The following is a 19,293-nucleotide window of genomic DNA, read 5'->3' as shown; positions in this document are numbered from 1 at the left end:
GAAGCAAAAACTCAGTCATGAAAGTACTGAAGGACACAGCAGGTTCAAGGGGGCATATGGTCTTCTCCTATTTCTCTTGCTCTTTATGCTCTAAAGGACAACTTCTAGACTGGGTCTATAGCAGGTGATGAGGAAACTGACAAGAGGGAACAATTTACTTTACCTCATCCCCATCAACCTATCTTCCATAGATGCAAACATCAATGCCAGTATCGTTAGGAGTATAAGCAGTGTAAAAAGTAACAGAATTCTTTAAAGGAATTCAGGAAATTTTTTATAGAATGTAGCAAATCCAACAAGAGAAATGACTATTCTGTACTTAGTTTTGGGAAATAAATCTCAACAATGGAAAGGACACCAGTGAGAAAACGATTTAATAGTAGTGATCATACTTCAGTTAGATCTCGTGTAAGAATGAAAAAGAGTAAAAGTTGTAAACTGAGAAAATGCCCATTTCAAAATACTGAGATGATATTTGGCAAAAGTTCACAAGAAATAGCTATCTGAAGGTAATGTCATGTGCAGTGCAAGGTATTTAAAGCAGCAGCTAAAGGATTCCAAACAAACATGTTCTCCTAAAGAAACAGCAGCAGGACACCCAAACCTAGTACCCAAACAGAATACAGAAAGTGCCAAAAATCGAAAAGGAAATTAAGGAAGCAGAGGAAAGACATGAAAATATTAGAGCCTTTTTGATTTTATTTGTCAAAAATGTTTTATAATATACACGAGGAACAAGAGATTAACCATGAAAAATGAGTAGAATGAGAAACTAAAAAGCTAAGTTAGGAGTGAAGGCAGGAGGCACATACATGTGACTGTGTGTTGGCCTTCACAACAGAGCAAGATAATGCAGACACCTCAATTGAGAAGTTGTCAGAAAAACTGCATGTGGTAATAAAATGGGGGAGAAAATATTATGATTAGCATTCAGAATGGATACATCACCAGATCCAGAAGAAACACATCTCAGCTACTGAGGGAAACATAGGAAACACAAACTAGGAGTAGGCCATTCAGCTCTTTGAGACTGCTCCACCATTCAGTCTGAACATGGTGGGTCTTTTATTTCAATACCATATTTCCATTTTCTCGCCATACCCCTTGATGCCTTTAAAATTAAAAAAAACTTTCTTCATTATATTCAATGACTTGGTTTCCACAGCCTTCTGTGTTAGAGAATTCCACAGGATCACTATCCTTTAAGTCAAGAAACTTTTCCTCATCTCATTTCTAAATAGTTTACCATGTATCTTAAGATGATGCCCCCTAGGACTCCCAACCAAAGAAAACATCGTACCTGCATCTAGTCTGTCCGCACTATTGTGATTTTACTGTTTCAATCCGATCCCCTCTCATCCTTCTAAAATCTAGTGAATTCAAGCCACTAATCGTTCCTCATAAAACAGTTCTACCATTCCTGGTATCAGGCCAGTCAACTTCCACTACGATTTCCTGTAAGGATATCCATTCTTAGTTAGGGAAACCAAAACTGCATGGAACACTCCAGGTGTGGTCTCACAAAGCCCCTGTATAACTGCAGAAAGAAATTCCTACTTCTGAACTTAAATTCTCTTGTAATGAAGGCTAATATACCATGCGCCTTCCTAGTTATTTGCTGCACTTGCCTGCAAGTTCCCTGAATGGCATATAAGAACTCCTGGATCCCACTTCCCAATACACTACCATTTAAATTATCCTCATCCTTTTTGTTTTTACACATTGATTTGTATAACTTCACATTTAGTCACATTGTAATGCATTTGTTTGCCCAAAAAAGCAATAGTGGAAGCTCAGAGAACCATTGCCAAACCCCTCTTGCTACAAGCAAGGTTCTGGCGGATTGTTAATGTTACATCATCAGTTAAAAAAAGAAGAAATAGCTTCGGGTAATTGCAGGCCAATCAGCCTAATCACGATGGTAAAACAATGACAGCAGATGGTGGAAACCAGATTTTGGATTAGTGGTGCTGGAAAAGCACAGCAGTTCAGGCAGCATCCGAGGAGCAGCAAAATTGACGTTTCGGGCAAAAGCCCTTCATCAGGAATAGAGGCTCTGCCTGCTCCTTGGATGCTGCCTGAACTTCTGTGCTTTTCCAGCACCACTCCAATCTAGAGCCTAATCACTGTGGTGGGCGAGGTGCTGGAAAAGAAAATGTAATTTTGGAAGGCACAGATTAAATTAGAGGCAGAGACAGAGACAGTCAGCAGGGATATTGAAGGAAAACGTGTGGCTGATCAACTTGATTTAAGTTTTGAGGTATTATCGTGGGTCATGTGTTCAATACAGTGTTCATGACAGACTGGTCAGAAAGCCAGAGCTCATGGGATCTAATCGAAAGTTGAGAGTTGGGCAACCTTGATATAGGTTTTTAGAACTGGAAGATTGTTTCAGAAGGGCTTTTCAAGGCTCAATACTGGACCCTGTGTTGACTGTGCCATACAGTGATTTAGACTTAACTGCAGGGAACATGATGGAGGAAGTTGCAGGATTACAAAATTTCATTGTGGAGTTGATGAATGAGTAAAAGTAAAGGTTTTATAGTCCCTGAGGACCATCAGACTGTTCTCTCACTGGAGTCAGATGACTAGTGATGGCTTACCTGGAGAATCACTATACCTCAGGCAAGTGGCGAAGTTGAGAGGGACAGTCCATTAAGCTGTACAAGACTGCAGAATGATATCAATGGACTATTCAAAGTGGGTAGAAAAATTGCAAATGGAATTTTACCCGAGAGAGGTGTGAGGGCATGGACATTGGGAGAAATATCAAAGTAAGGAAACACATCAAATGATGGAGTAATAAATCTCTGAAGGCAGCTATTTTTCAGATGGCATAGAAACAACTGGCCAAATGGCATTCTGCTGTGCCATATATCTATGCCTCTATGAAACTTGGAGACTGTTGCTCAGAACAAAGATATGGTTGTAGAAGCAAGTTCCACTTAACGCATAATGAAATACAAGACAATGCAGGTTCAATTCCCATACCAGCTGGGGTTCCTATGAAGATCTCAAGCTGCCCTCTCATCTGAAGCATGGCCACCAATCATTAGTCATGTCTCTCTAATGAGAGTATCCTCTGGGACTATGGAAAGTTTGCTTTTTCGAGAGAGAAACAGAAATTAATGTAACTAGGGGAAAGGATAAACTGGAATCACATCAAACAGAAGAAAACAAGGTGGACATTCAAGAAAGAAACAGGACATTGAAATGAGAGGAAAAATGTTGGTGATCCAAAAATTTCTATGAAAGCTTAGCAGATCAGGCAGTACCTAGGGTGGGAAGTGCGTTTAACATTTCAAGTCAATGATCCCTAATAGATTCTGCTTGATCTGCTATGTGTTTCCAGAATTTTATTTATATTTCAGATTTCCAGCAACTGCAGAATTGTTTAAACAAAAAAAGACTTTTGTTGATAATATTCCTCCTGAAGCCACTTAACCAGAGATGCATAAAATAATGGAGCTTATACCCAATCAATAAGTCTTATAGATTTTTCTTACCTTAACAGAGGACTGAAAATCCATCAATGAATAGATTTGGCTGCCAGTGTGTAAATCCCAAATCGTATTGCATCAGTAAAGGAAAAACTATACAAAATTAATTTTGAAGAACTCAAATACTTCGCATATCTGAACAGGTTCTCTGCCCAAACAGACGAGTGATCTCAGACAAGTGCTTGTCATTAATAAATAATTGAAATTTGTCACATCAGCAATTACAGCTGTTTAGAAAAGATGAATAAACTGAGGTATTAAACATAACAACACATGTCTGTCGGCAAAGACCAGGCTTTAAAATAGTTGGGGGTGGCAAGCAAATTCACCCCTGAAATGTAGCCTATAGAAAGCACAGACCTGTGCAAAACTTCAGAAAAGGTTTCCCTCACCTTACAGTATGGCTTCTCCATGGGCCAATCGGGGCTGACCAATCACAGGCAAAGTCAGGTGCTGGAGGAGGAGTGGGTGGAGGGGGAGAATGTGGAAGTCCCTTGCAGGATACACTGACCTTTCTTTAAATTACTGGGAATGAGAGTTGTGGGAGAAACCAGAAACATTGCTTGCTTTCACCATTGCAGCTTTCTTTAGGTGATATTAAGCCTATTTGTTAGTCGACATCTGTAACAATAAATCTCCAAACCTGATGGATGGATACATAGTTCACAAAGAGGATACGATCCAAGAAAAATTATTAAAATTTTGGCAAAGATGCAGATCTAGATCCCAGAACATGTTTTACTTAAAAAGGATCCATTAATGTTGGGAGATGGAGGGAAATGGTTTTCTCGTTTGGAAAGTTGTGTTGAAATGTTGCCGATTGTTTTCAAATGTGAATTCTCTCAACTGCTGTGGTGGAACGTGTCACAGCTATTGAAATCTGAGCAGTTCGGAGCAGGTTTTAGGTACGGATTGACCTGAAACTTCCATGTTGTTGTGGAAACTCAAAGGGATTTATTTTCTTTGCAATGTAGCTACAGAGTATCAATCAGGAATAGAAAAGCCTGATTGACTCAGATGATCGCATTTGAGTTAAGGTTAAAAAAAAAAATCACAACACCAAGCTATAGTTCAACAGGTTTATTTGGAAGTACTAGCTTTCGGAGCATACCAGTTGGACTATAACCTGTTGCTGCGTGATTTTTAACTTTGTTCACCCCTAGTCCAACACTAGCATCTCCACAACATTTGAGTTAACACAGGAGGACAGCAGGTCACACCCTGCTGACCAACTTCGCTATTCACTTGCAGATAGGATTCACTATTGGATGGCAAACCTACGTCCAGAACCTCAACTTGAGCTACAAATCTTCTCAAAGCTTGCTATGATTCACTATTTTTGAAAAGAATTTTTTCTTTACTTCTTCCAGAACATTCCTACAGCATGCATTTCAAGGTTACAAATTACTGCTGGAAAAACAACCACACAAAAAGGATAAACATTAAATCCTTTTAAGATGATACTGTTGCTTTCATACTTTTTAAATGCGGTTAAAGGTCTTGTGCACGTTCTTCATGCCATTACATTTTAGTATGGAATGCAGCTAAATATAAAACTAAGAGGATTTTCTTTGGGTTTTTTTTATGGCTTTTTTGATCTATTTGTTTTGCCACTCTCCCCAGTCCTAAACTTCACTTGAAATTTTAACTGATAAAATGTATTTCCTTTCCCAACTTTTAATTTTGAAATGTGCTACCTCACATTTCTTCATTGGCCTGCATATGTCACTTATCAATCCACTATGTGGTCTCCTACAATCTTTCATAATCATCACAATTAGTGTTACCAATTCAATTTACTATAACCGATTTTCCAAACTAAAGCAGTTGGCAGGTTTAAAACCTGCTGAATCAAACTGGTCATTTTTTTCAAACTTGATAGTTGAAAACATTAGCATCATGGGAGCCAGCTGACTAATACTGCAAATCAGATGTTAGCAACAGTAAATTTTTTAAGTGCTCTGTTAGGATTGGATCACAACAGATATATGGAACAGAAGGTATTAGGATACAATGACAGTCTTATCAGAAGAGGCCGTTAGAAGTTGGCGATTTTCTGGCGGTAAATGGTGGATTGATGGAAAGACAGCAATTGCTGTGATTGGTCTAGAATGGCCTCGAAGTTCATGAACTCTTTCTCCAGTCTGCAGACACAAGACATATCTTTTATTTAAAAAAAAACTCGAATTCATCAGACCACTTTATATTACATAATTTGCAGAAGTTCATCAATATCCAATGCAAAACATCTTTAAAATTTTCTGAATGAAAAAGGTAAACATTTGCAAACTCCACAGTAACAGCTTACTCCAGCTATCGCTGCTCTTACCTGGTTGGGCATACTTGTCACTCCAGAACCAAATGTGTTTTACTCTTAACTGTTCACTGAAATGGCCAAGAGAGCCACTCGGTTTAAGGACTATTAAGGGTAGGCAACAAAAGCTGGCCTTGCCAATGACATTCATGTCCCATGAAAGAAAATAAAATCCTTTATTAACTGCTTTGTTAACCTTTCCTGCAACTTTGTAAATATGTGCAAACATTCCAGATCTCTATCGCAATTGACAACGTTTAAATTGTAATATTTATTTTGCACTCTCTCCTTAATTTTGCTAATAAATGTATCACTTCATACTTTTCTGCATTGAATTTAATCTATGCAGCTACCCATTCCAGTAGCTTATGTCCTCAAATTTTATTACAATCTTTGTTGATGTTTACCGCGCATCCAACCTTCATCTCATCTGCATGTTGTATTAGCTCATATTGTTATTCATTACTGTTACCATTCTCAGTATCTGCAAAACTGAACACTGCTTGTTTGAAGACCTCCTTTAACCCAGTTCTAAACGCTTGGCTGTCCAAAACAGTACTAACAGAGTTATTGTCCATTTATGAGCCTACTTTCTATCCAGCCACATTCTTGAATTCAGATTGCGCTCTCTACTTCCTTTAGTTATTAACTGCAAATGTTGATAATTGTCGTAACCGCTTTAAATATATAAAATATATCTATCTTAACTGTACAATTTACTTTGTATTAATCAGCACACATGGATTCCAAAAACGTAATTAAATCTTATACAAATTGAAACCCTGTACAGAACTGAATTGTCTTTGCATGTGCAGTTGAGAAACTGCCCACAATATATAAACATAACCTGCGCAATAGCCGCGCCTTTTAAACTAACGGGGCTGGAATCGCATTATAGCCAATACAGGTAAGGAAAGTTCGCATTCCATAAATAATAGTCTAAATTTTTCAATCACATTAACACCAATTCGCATTGAAGAAACACCCATTATAGCAGAATCAACTGCAATTCTATTAACTTTCTATGGAGTTATGGTCATTCTTCAATTATCTAGAACGTCTAACATACAAAAAGTATAATTTCAGCCTCCCTTAGAGATTTATAGATGCAAACTTTCTGGATAAGGTACCTTGATCACTTTTTGCTTGTACTCTTCTTTACAAATGGATCATAAGTTCTCCTTATAAATATATTCTACATCCTTAATAGTGATCAATAATCTTCATTTTAATATGTCACAGATCACAAAGAGCCTTTCATATGTAATAGAACTTCACGAAGTGTACCTTGTTTAAAGTACACTATTCTCCTAACAGTGAAATAATTTTGCCTTCTACCCACAAAGCAAAAAAAAGACAATCATTGAAAATGAATTTGCATTTCCTGTTTAAGAACAAAAGATCATTTTAAGACCAGAAGATCTCAACACCATTATTATAAGGCTCATATTACAGCGATCTTCGAAATACAGATTATCATGAGTTGTAACTTTAATTAAAGTAAAGTAAAGGAAATATAATCATCTTAAATATAGCTACAGACAAGTCAATTGACAGAGAAACAAAATTTGAAATTGCTAAATAAAAGTTATTTTGTAAGTGTTCATCCAGAGATGAATCAAATCAGTCTACAGCTTCAACGTATGACAAGTAATGGGAAAATGCACCATCTTCTGGATGCCTGTTGTACTGTCAGCTGCACGCCCCAAAGCTCACCATGTGAGGAATTTTGATAAATTGCAGTTGAAAGTAAAGTTTAAAAAAATCAAAATTTCAGACAAAAAAGGCTTGCTTATATAAACAAAGTACTGTTTTATTTAAATCTCTAGCATCTGCATTTAAGACTTGTACATAAATTAACTAAGGCTTATAATGATATTTAAAAGGAGAAAGTGATAAACTCCATTACTTCTTCCCACCTGCAGAGTAATAAATGCCTTTCTCATTTTTGGTTACAATTTACTCATGTGTTTTTCTTTCATTCCCTTCGAGAGGGACAGCACTTCACTAGAATGGTTTCTTTAGATCCTAATCACCCATTGATAAATGACCCCTTGAACAAGTTATGAATGCACTTTGCTGATGTAGGTAAATAAACCACCAGACCACATTTTCTTAAATTTCTTAACCTGCATTAGTATGGCAATGATTGCTGGACAATAATCAGAAACTATGGGTAATTTTCTTCTCCTAGTTCAGCGATGTCTTGGTTGTTTGCAGCTGCGATTAGATAACAGCACAGATTGGATCAAACCTAGGGCCGCCTCTATCTTTATAATTGAGGAGCTGGTGTTGGACTGGGGTGGACAATGGTAAAACTCACCACACCGGTTATAGTCCAACAAGTTTATTTGGAAGCACTAGCTTTGAAGCACTGCAAAGAAAAGCTACTGATGTTGTGATTTTTTACTGTGATCTTCATAGATCAGCTACTCAAAAGAATACAAGTATTTATATCTTTATGATATTTTAACAAAAGCAATTAAAAAAATACAAACCTGGACATTCCACACAAACACGACACCATCATCCCCTGCTGAAGCAAACCTGGATTAAAACAAAAGGTTGGCATATGAATTAATCACTCCAAATTAAAAACAGGAATTTATAAAACCTACAAAAGCTACTAGTCAGATCACTGGTTTAAAATGTCACTTCATTCATTAAAGAAATCTTGAGAAAAAGTGACAACACATAGTTCTATACTGGATAAGTAATTATAACTGGTTGTAGGTTTCAGAAGAGCACGAGGTAAAATGAATGCCAGGTACTCCCCTCCTCAGTCGGGGCTCTATGACATCATCAGACTCTGATTTGCACACTGTACAATGTGCATTGCCACTTTAAAATCAGCATTTGTGTGAAGCAGATGGGGGAACCAGAAGCCTTCCGTGATATTTCATCTGTTACAAATCAGACAGCCAGGTAGTGAAGGATAGAACTGCTGCCCATTCTTTACATATTTTATAGATTTTATTAAGAGAAATGCAACTTTTGAACATTCACCACCAAATTCCAACCCACTCAGTTCCATCAGCTAATGTATATGACATAACCAAGAGATAGAGGAGTGCAACCTTCCTCCAGTACAACTACTCCACTAGTCACAACGTGAACTTTAAATGTTTTAACTAGTTACACTTTGATCAATTATATATTTTATCTACAAAAAGTTCAGAATAAAATGCATCAACCTTTAAAAAAACAAAATTATTGAATCACTATAAAAACAAAACTTAAAGAAACATGACAAGGCTGTCTCAGTGCTTCAGAATTTCTCAGAAAGGTAGCAAAGGCTGAGCTTGAGGTCTTCTCTCTTCACCAGTACACTCAAACTCAACTCGAAACAAACTCAAAAAGCCAAAGCTCCTGACAACCATAAAGTCAGACAGACAAATTCCAGCAAATCCAAACAGTTCTATCGTCTATCAATCTTGGCTGTTTACTTAGCTTAAAACATGCGACTTTTGAAGGATAACACTTCAAAGTGTGTGTTCCAGTGTCCTTTTAAAGAAATGTATTTCCTCAATACTTCAAAGGAACCCATTTTTGCAATCCATTGGGCATGAGTCCTCAAAAATATTAAAAAGCAATGAATCCCATTCAATCACTCCCACCCATACTAATACAATTAACCATTGTCAATAACCAAACCTGTTCATGTTCAAATATTTCAATATTGTATTCAATATTGGTCCATTGTATCCACCATTCTAAATATTCTTGACATACATAATTAAGATAACCTACCTGTACCAGTGCAGGTAAATGCTCAGAATTACATTTGAAGCTGTGTTAATGGATTTGCATTAATATGATGGTGTTCTTCATAAAGGTGAGTGTAATGTAATTGAATCTGAAACTAAGGTTTTGAATCTATATAAAAGGGACGTATGTGACACGAACTGTCAAGGATGGATTGGGTATAGTTGACATAGTAGAGGGCTGAAATAAACCAAAGATCAGGCTGTTTTCTGAGAGGGTTAGAAACAATTTGTGGCAATATTTAATGAAGAATATTCAATATCTTGGCTGTAATGGGAAGATTAAGTATGTATTCTGTGTTATATCAGTGCAAGTTGTTGTTGAATGTTTTTTCTTTAGCAATAATACCTATAATAAATTATCTGGAACAAAATCAAAAGTTGCTAAAGAAGTTTAGTAGGTCAGGCAGCATCTGTGAAGAGAAAGCAGAGATAATGTCCAGCGATCTTTCTTCACTAGCTAGGAAAGATTGGTTTATATGCGAACGAAGGGGCAGAGGGAGTGGGGAAGGAGTAAATGATAGGTGGAAATGGAGTTAAGAGAAAGAGTGTACTAAAGGAGTTGACGATAGAGAGGCAAAAATCCATATTTAAAGAACATATGCATGCATTACAATTATTCATTCCTGTCTGGCACAAAAATAAAAGAGGAAAGGTGGCTCAACTATGGCTTACAAAGAAATTAGGGACAGTATTAGATCCAAAGAGGAGACAAATAAAATTGCCAGTAAAGGCAGCAAGTGAGGATTAAGAATGCAGCATAAGAGGACAAAAAGTTTGATCAAGAGGGGGAAAATCGATTCTGAGTAAAATTGCAGGAAACACGGAAACTGACTGTAAAACCTCCCATAAAAATAAACAAAGAGAAAAAGACTAGTAAAGACAAATCTAGGCCCCTTAAAGTCAGAAGATGGGAAAATTACAGGGCAGAACAAAGAAATGACAGATGAATTGAACACATATTTTGGTTTCCTGATGAAGAGCTTATGCTCGAAACATCAACTCTCCTGCTCCTTCGATGCTATCTGACCAGCTATGCTTTTCCAGCACCACACCTTTTGACATATTTTAGTTCTGTCCTTTGTGCTCTCCTGAGTCTACTGAGGGTGAAATTGAATATTAATAATCAGTATTACTAAGAAAGTTATGCTAGGGAAATTAACAGGGTTAAAGGCCAACAAATCACCAAGGCCTCAATCTCCATTATAGAGTAGCAAAAGGAAGTGGCTCTGGAAATGCGGATGCATCGGTGGTCATCTTCAAAATTCTATAAATTCTAGAGCAGTTCCCCAGATTGGAGGGTGGCATATGTAACCCCACTATTTCAAATCAAAGGAAGAGAAAACAAATAATTATAGACCAATTAATTTTAGATTAGATTAGATTACTTACAGTGTGGAAACAGGCCCTTCAGCCCAACAAGTCCACACCGCCCCGCCGAAGCGCAACCCACCCATACCCCTACCTTTACCCCTTACCTAACACTACGGGCAATTTAGCATGGCCAATTCACCTGGCCTGCACATCTTTGGACTGTGGGAGGAAACCGGAGCACCCGGAGGAAACCCACGCAGACACGGGGAGAATGTGCAAACTCCACACAGTCAGTCGCCTGAGGCGGGAATTGAACCCGGGTCTCTGGCGCTGTGAGGCAGCAGTGCTAACCACTGTGCCACCGTGCCGCCCACAAATTTAAAATCAGCAAAGGGGAAAATGCAAGAGTCAAAACATGATCACAGAACATTTAGAAAGCATCAGAAAAGATGAAGGCAACCTGAGTTTACAGAAGGCAAATCATGCTTGACAAATCTACTAGAGTTTTTTTTGAGGGTGTAATTAGCATACATGAAGAAGAACCAGTGGATATTGTCTATTTGGACTTCAAGGATGTTGATAAGGTCCCTCATAAGCGGTTAATGAGCAAAGTTAAAGTACACAGAATAGGAAGTTGGCATCGATCAAGAATTAGTTTTCAGACAGGAAACAGAATGGGAATAAATTTATTTTCAGAATGTCGGGAAGTGACTAGTGTGGTACAAAAATGATCAGTGCCTGAGCCTCAGGGTTATTTACAATATACATAAATGACCTTGATGAGGGAACTAAATGCAATATTTTCAAGTTTCCTGATGACACAAAACTGAACAGGATTGAGAGTTGCGAGGAGGATGCAAGGAGGTTTCAATGAGATTTAGAAAGGTTGAGTGAACGAGCAAAAACATGGCAGATGATGTACAGTGCGGCTAAATGTGAAGTTATACACTTCGGTATAAAAAACAAAAAGGAAGAGTTTTATTTAAAGTGGTGATATACTGACAAATGTAGACGTACAATTAGAGGCAGGAACAAGGAATTAGAAAGCCAAATGGTTATTGCCCTTTATTGCAGAGAAGATGGAATTCAGAAGTAGGGATGTCTTACCACAGTTATACAAGGCCTTAGGTGAGACCACATATAGAATACTGCATGCAGTCTGGTTCACCAGTCAAAGAAAGGATGAATTTGCTGCAGGGGAGTGTTGCGGAGGTTCACCAACCTGATACCAGGCAGGGCAAGATTGTCCTAGGAGGACAGATTAGTTTGACTGGGACTGTTATCACTTGAATTTAGGCATGAGACAGGTGTTAATTGAAAGGTATAAGATTATAACAGGACAGGACAGATTAGATGCAGGGAGAATGCTTTTCTTGGTTGGTGATTCTAGAAACATGTTCATGCTGAATGGGAGAAGAGGTCCTTAGGGTTAAATGACCGAGTCCCACTGTTAGTTTGTACATTTCTAATCCTGACATCCATGTTAGTTTTAATTCAAAAATCTAAAGAACAAATCTGGTGCCAATTTGGCATCACAGATTAGAACATTCCACTGCAAGAACTAGAAACAGTCAGGAAAGAATTTTCAGACTGCCAGAGTGACTGAATTATACCAAAAAAAGTATGGTTTTATAATTTGCCAATGCTTTAACTGCGGTTGTAAATGGAAAATATACAATGGCTTTAGGACTGGAATTCTTCAAACACCAGAGTGAATCTTAATAGCCAGACATATCATTAACTAAATTAAAACAAAAGAACTGCAGATGGTGGCAATATGTAACAGAAACTGAAATTGCCGGCAAAACTCAGCAGTTCTGGCAACATCTGAGAGGAAGGTGACTTTTCAGAAGAGTTCGTTCTCCCCACAAATGCAGCTAGACCTGCTGAGTTTCTATTTTTGCTTCACATTATTTACTAATTTCTTATTAATAAGATACATCTGAGAAATTAATCATTTAAGAAACACATTAAAACTTTTATTACAAAATCAATCCATTTACTCTTCCACCTTCTCCCCATTACAATGTTCAGACATTATTAAACAACTATTTTAATATCGGAAAAGAATGCTTGGATATTAGGCTTTCATTAAACAAAGGATTATAACTATTGCAAATATAATATCTTCTCCCTTCTTTCTTCCACTACATCCACAAGGTATTCATAATTAGACCAGAATCACTGGGCTTCTTTGAAATCACTTGGAAAGATTCCATAACATTAGAATTGTTATGAAATTTTCAAACTTCAAATAAAGTTTTTTCTAAAACTAACCTGAGATCATCAATCCATGCCATGAAGCGAACAATATCACTGTGGCCTTTTAGTACCTGTAGTTCTGTATAGGGATTCTGTAGCTGTTCATCACCTATGCAGAGGACCAGAGACTTCTAAAAGTAAAATAATTAATTATAAAATGGTTATTGCATGGTAAGGGATAATTGTCATAGTTTTCCATAACTGTTCAGTACTGTAAAATTGAACCGAAATTTGAAACTTAAAAGTACAAAGATTATCATTGTAAAAGATAGGAAAGACAGTAAGGCCAAATGAGACGACAGTGTAATAATGACATTACTATGCGGAGTCAAAAAGAAGAATTCCAGGTCAGTCATATTCAGGATAGCACTGAAAGTTTAAAAAGTACCTTAATGAAAACTTAGAAAGCGTTTGGAAAATCATTGTCATATTGATTTTCTAACTGATTCCATCCATTAGATAGTTAATGACACAAAGGGTAAAACTGGAATGGGAGCTGCTATAACTACTCCTGAAAATTATTTGAGGAAATATATGGTATGTTTTCTACCTGGTAGATGCACAAAGCAAAGTAGGAAACAAAATGATCGACTAGAGAGAGAATGAATCCTTTATACAATACCTCCACTGGCTCCTGCACGTCTCTTCCTCCCAGCAACCACCTCAACATCTCTCAGCTCTAAAACAAATGGAATACAAAACATGTTCAAGCTGCTAAGGATTGGTCGTAGTAATTATCCATAGATATTAATATTTCTTGGATAAATTAAAACGTAAGTTAGAAAGGAGATTTCAATGGTCAGTCATAAAATTAGATTTAATTTATTAATTGTCACGTGCATCCTGTTTCAAAGTACAGTGGGTAAAAAAGTGTTGTACAGTGTTGCCACTCTACAGTGCTATGTTAAAACGCAGAAAAATAAAACAAGACATAGAATATAGATGCAGAAAAATTAATAAAGACAGCGTCCTTCTTGTTAAGTATCCCATCATGGGCCACAGGCCTGGTGGCCAGACATGAGTCTCCTTCACTCAGCCTCCACCGTAACAAAAGTTGCCACTCTTTGGTGCCACCTCACCACCATCGGCTCGCCACTGAGCCCTTTGCTGGACCTCGCCAATGCAGATGCCACCAATGCTGCTGGGTACTGCACCAGCCCAAACTTTACTCCGCAATTGCCTTGAATCTGCTTTGGCCCACTGCGCTGATGCATCAGAGTCTCACACTGGGCCCAAACTTGTCTCAGCCACCACCTCCATGAATCTGCGCTGGTTGCAAATGCCGCCGGGAACACAAACTCACCTCTGCAAGAGCAGCCACTCATCAGCACTAGACTGCCTCAAAGATGCAGAAGCCACCAGGAACACAAACTCACCTCCGATGCCACTACACTGCTGGGCCCACTCTGCTACGCTGATCCTGTTGCCAAGACCAAGCTCTTCGCCAACAGGTAACTAAAATAAAATAGAAGAGAACAATAAAAAAAAAACAAGAGAAGAGAGAACAAAAGGAAAAGAAATAAAAAGCAGACAGAGTAGATGAGCCCTGGGCTCAGAAGCCCTAATCCACCAATTTGGTAAAGTGCAAATTAAAAATACTGAGTGGAAGCTTGGTAGCCCACTTCTGAATTATGCTGCACTTACAAATTTTGCTTTTAAAAAATGAATCAATCTTAAAACGTTTTGTTAGACAGAAAAATTGCTACATAAGTAAATGTGGAAATGTAACTGGGGAGGTCTCGACTGATTTTCATTCTCTGTAGTAAGGCACCCTGGGACTCCCTATTCGAAAGCCACGTTCCAGGATGAAACAGTGCTATTGGGACCATGCTGCCCACGTGATATCTGATTCATAAATTTTAATAGTCAGGAAATTGTGGACATAGTGCTTATACTGCAAAACATTTGTCTGTGCTCTCAGTAACCAAGGTTCTGTACAAGGAGTGCTTACAACTTGAGAGAGGTACAGAAAGGATGTAACATAGGGCAATTATCATTTTATCTGCAACTTACAGCTGGCTGAACATGCTGCAGACATGACAAGAAATTTAATGCTCATCTCAGACTCAAACCGCGTCCAAGATTTTTGTTGCACAAGGTAGATAACACCAATACATTACCAGCTCTGGGTAATGCATTTCTTTTAAAAATAATAATTTCTATTAAAACATTTCGACCTATCTAAACTTTTCAGTCGGAATCATCTTAACATCTATATTTAGAGTCAAGAGTGTGGTGCTAAAAAGGTTCAACAAGTCAGGCAGCATCTGCGGAGCAAGAGTCGACTTTTTGGGCAAAAACGAATGCAGCAGTGAGGCGGGGGGGGGAGGTAACAGACTGTGATAGGTAGATAGAAATGGGGGTAATGGTGATAGATTGGAGAGGAGGGTGGAGCTGATAGGTGAGGAGGAAGATGGATAGGTAGGACAATGCTGTGTTGAAAGGCTGGAACTAGGATAAGGTTGGGGGGGGGGGGGGGAGTGGGGAAGTGGGGGTGGGATGAGGAAACTGGTGAAATCCACATTGTTGCCATGGGGATGGAGGTCCAGAGGCAGAAGATAAGGAATTCTTCCTCCAGACGTGGGGTTGTTAGGGAGCGGCGATGGAGGAGGCCCAGGACCTGCATGTCCTTGGTGGACTGGAAGGGGGAGTTGAAGTGTTCGGCCATGGGATGTGGGGTTGGTTGGTGCGTGCAGGTGTCCCGGAGATGTTCTCTAAAGCACTCTGCGGGTAGGCATCCTGTCTCCCCAACGTAGAGAAGACCACATTGGGAGCAATGGATACAGTAAATGTGGAAGGCTCCTTTGGGGTCTTGGATGGAGGTGAGGGGGGAAGTTTGGGCACAAGTTTTGGTTCTGGCCTTGTTGGGGTAAGACGGGAAATTGCAGTCTCTAAAGAAAGAGGCCATCTGGTGTGTTCTGTGGTGGAACTTGTCCTCCTGGAAGCAGATGCGGTAGATTTGGAGGAATTGGGAATAAGGGATAGCATTTTTACAGGAGGCAGGGTGGGAGGAGGTGTAGTCCAGGTAGCTGTGAGACTCTGTGGGTTTGTAGAAGATGTCAGTGTTGAGTCGGTCACTGTTGATGGAGGTGGGAGGTCCAGGAAGACGAGGGAGGTGTCTGGGATGGTGCAGCTGAATTTTAGTTCGGGATGGAATGTGTTGGTGAAGTTGATGAACGGTTCAAACTCCACATGGGAGCACAAAGTGGCATCGATGTAGTCATCAATGTAGCAGAGGAAGTAGTGGGGAATGGTGCCAGTGTAACTATGGAAGATCTATATTTAGAGGCTACTAAGAACCGCAGGAATCATTAAGCATTAAAGTGGGATTATTTTTACCAGAAAATCTCGAAACAAGTCTGTGGAGAAACTGACGTAAGTGTAAGATAGCCAGCCAGTATTCTCAGACAACTTCAAGGAACCATCAAGAACATGAGAATGAGAACATTACTTTTGAAGTGATGCTGCACCAGAAGCCAGTATAGGTAAATGTGCAGAGGGTAACTGGGGAAAGGATTGTTGCTTCACGCTAAGTAAAGGGAAGCAGAGTTTTGGATGAGTTCAATTTTAGACAGAAGAGTACTTGTACTGGAATAGCCAAATAGGGGAGGGCCCTGCCTAGTGATATTATCACCAGACTACTAATCAAAAACTCAAACCCAAAAACATTCTGAGGACCTGGGCTTGAATTCTACCACAGCAGATGCTCACATTAGAATTCAATTTTAAAAAGTCTGGAATTAAGAATCTACTATTGTCAATTGTCGGTAAAACCCACCTGGTTCATTGATGTCCTTCAGAGAAGGAAATCTGCCACCCTCACCTGGGTGGGGGTGGTTTGGCCTACATGCAACTCCAGACACCAAGTAATGTGGTTTACACTCAAGTACTCTCTGAAATGGCGTACCAAGCCACTCAGCTGTATCAATCAAGCTGTGAAGTTTCAACAAAGAAATAAAACTGGACACGCCACCTGGGCACCTGAAAAGAGAGGCAGAAGTAGTCCAGTCAACCCTCTAAGATGTTCTTACATCTAGGGGTTGGTGCCAAAATTAGGAAAGCAGGCTCACAGACTAGTGAAACAACAGCCCAACACTGTCTATAAAGTCTGATTCTGTGAATATGACTATGTCCCAGATGTCTCTATCACCATCCCTGTATATGCCCTGTCTCACCAGCAGAATAGACCCAGCAGAGGTGGCAGCACAGTGGTATACAGTCAGAAGGGAGTTTCCCCGCGAGTGCTCAACGGTGACGCAGGACCCCATGAAGTCTTACACACCCTCCCTTGACTGAAGAATCAGTACTCCTCCATGTTGAGTAACACCTGAAGGAAGAACAGAGGGTGGCAACAGCGGAAACATACTTTGGGTGGGGATAACAATTTCCACCACCGAGAATGCTTTGGCAGCAGTGCGACTGGTCAAGCTGGTCAAGTCCTGAAGGACATAGCTGTTAGACTAGGTGTGTAACAGTTGGGGAAGGAACCAAGAGGGAAAAACATACTTGATCTCATCTTTACCAATCTGTCAGCTGCAGATGCATATATTTAGCAAACATTCACGACACTTCAATTCTATCCCCTTTGGAATAAAGCCTAAAGATTGGGGTTTTTCTTTGGGAGAACTTTGCTAACCTGTGAAATAACTTTTCGTGTTTAATGCTCATGTATTCCAAGATACCATTGTTTCTCTGAACTCACTAGGCTTGCACCTTTCTAGTAATAAGTGACCTGCCTATTCCTACCAATGGTGCTAATCTCATTTACTTATGTTGAAATTTATTTCCCAAAACAACTGCCCACTCGATTCTGTAAAAAGTCCATCAGGAGAATTGGTAATGGGAATAAGGAAATGACAGATGAATCAAATCAGTATTGGTTCAACCTATCACAGTCTTCACTATAGAAACTACAAGTAACATCCAAGAAGCTAAGATAAATCAAGAAATGGAAGGGAGGAAGAAATTTAGGAACATCAGAAATCACCAGAGAAGTGATGCTGAGCAAATTAGCTAAATGAGATAGTTGATGCATTGGTTTAATTTTCCAAAACTTCGATTTGGAAGCATTCTTGTTATATTGAGAGAAGCAGACTTAACACTTTTATTCAAAAAGCAGCAGCTAAATCAGTCAGTTCGCTGAACATTCGTCATAGGCAAAATATTATAAACTATTATTATAGCAGTTATATCAGGACACTTACATAACTTCAGGGTAACCAAGCAAAGTCAACATAGTTTTGTTAAAGGGAAATCATTTGACTAGTCTATTGGAGTTCTTAGAAGAGGTAACGTGCTCTGGATAAAAGAGAATCAGTGGATGTACTGCACATAGATTTCCAGAAGACATTTGACAAGGCGCAAAATCAAAGATTATTGCAAAAAAAAAGTGTAGTGGGTAGCGTATGGGCACAGACAGATGATTGGCTGACTAACAGGAAGCATAGGGGTGGTGCATTTGAGACTTATGCAAGATACACCACAGGGACTGGTGCTGAAATCTCAACTGTTTATAATTTATATAAATGTCTTTGATGAAGGAATGGAGCTAATTGTTGGCAAATTTGATGATACAACAATAGATAGAAAGCAAGTTGTGAAGAGGATACAATATGGTTACAAAAAGATATTGATAAGTGGGTAGGCAAAGACATGGCAAATGGAGTATTAATGTGGGAAATGTAATGCCCCATTTTGGCAGGAAGAGTAAAAGAAAGCATATCATCTAACTGATGAGTGATTGCACAATTCAGATTCACAGGGATCTGGATGTCCTTGTACATGAATTGCACAAGGTTAGCTTGCAGGTACAGCAAGTAATTAGGAAAGCAAAAAGAATGTTACAATTTATCAAGACGGAAGCTGGTAGGTAGGCTGTACTTCAATTATGTAAAAACAATGACTGCAGATGCTGGAAACCAGATTCTGGATTAGTGGTGCTGGGAGAGCACAGCAGTTCAGGCAGCATCTGAGGAGCAGTAAAATCGACGTTTCGGGCAAAAGCCCTTCATCAGGAATAAAGGCAGAGAACTTGAAGGGTGGAGAGATATGCTAGAGGGGGGTGGGGGTGGGCAGAAAGTAGCATAGAGTACAATAGGTGAGTGGGGGAGGGGGATGAAGGTGATAGGTCAGGGAAGAG

The 19,293-nt window shown here is 39.1% G+C and overlaps 1 protein-coding gene across 1 annotated transcript in view; it reads right to left on the bottom strand.

Moving 5' to 3' along the window:
- wdr41 (WD repeat domain 41) overlaps positions 1-19,293 on the bottom strand; it is a 43,675-nt gene that overhangs the window by 12,271 nt on the left and 12,111 nt on the right. Inside the window, exons 2-6 of the mRNA XM_043702685.1 lie at positions 13,777-13,833; positions 13,170-13,285; positions 8,313-8,361; positions 5,513-5,644; positions 3,507-3,569 (exon numbers count right to left, since the gene is read on the bottom strand). Of these exons, the coding sequence (XP_043558620.1) occupies positions 3,507-3,569; positions 5,513-5,644; positions 8,313-8,361; positions 13,170-13,285; positions 13,777-13,824 (408 nt within the window). The 5' untranslated portion in view covers positions 13,825-13,833. The remainder of the gene's footprint in view (positions 1-3,506; positions 3,570-5,512; positions 5,645-8,312; positions 8,362-13,169; positions 13,286-13,776; positions 13,834-19,293) is intronic.

This window comes from Chiloscyllium plagiosum, chromosome 2, assembly GCF_004010195.1.
Source record: "Chiloscyllium plagiosum isolate BGI_BamShark_2017 chromosome 2, ASM401019v2, whole genome shotgun sequence".
Taxonomy (NCBI): domain Eukaryota; kingdom Metazoa; phylum Chordata; class Chondrichthyes; order Orectolobiformes; family Hemiscylliidae; genus Chiloscyllium; species Chiloscyllium plagiosum.
The sequence above is the reverse complement of the archived record's forward strand: the minus strand, read 5'-3'. Positions and strand labels throughout refer to the sequence as shown.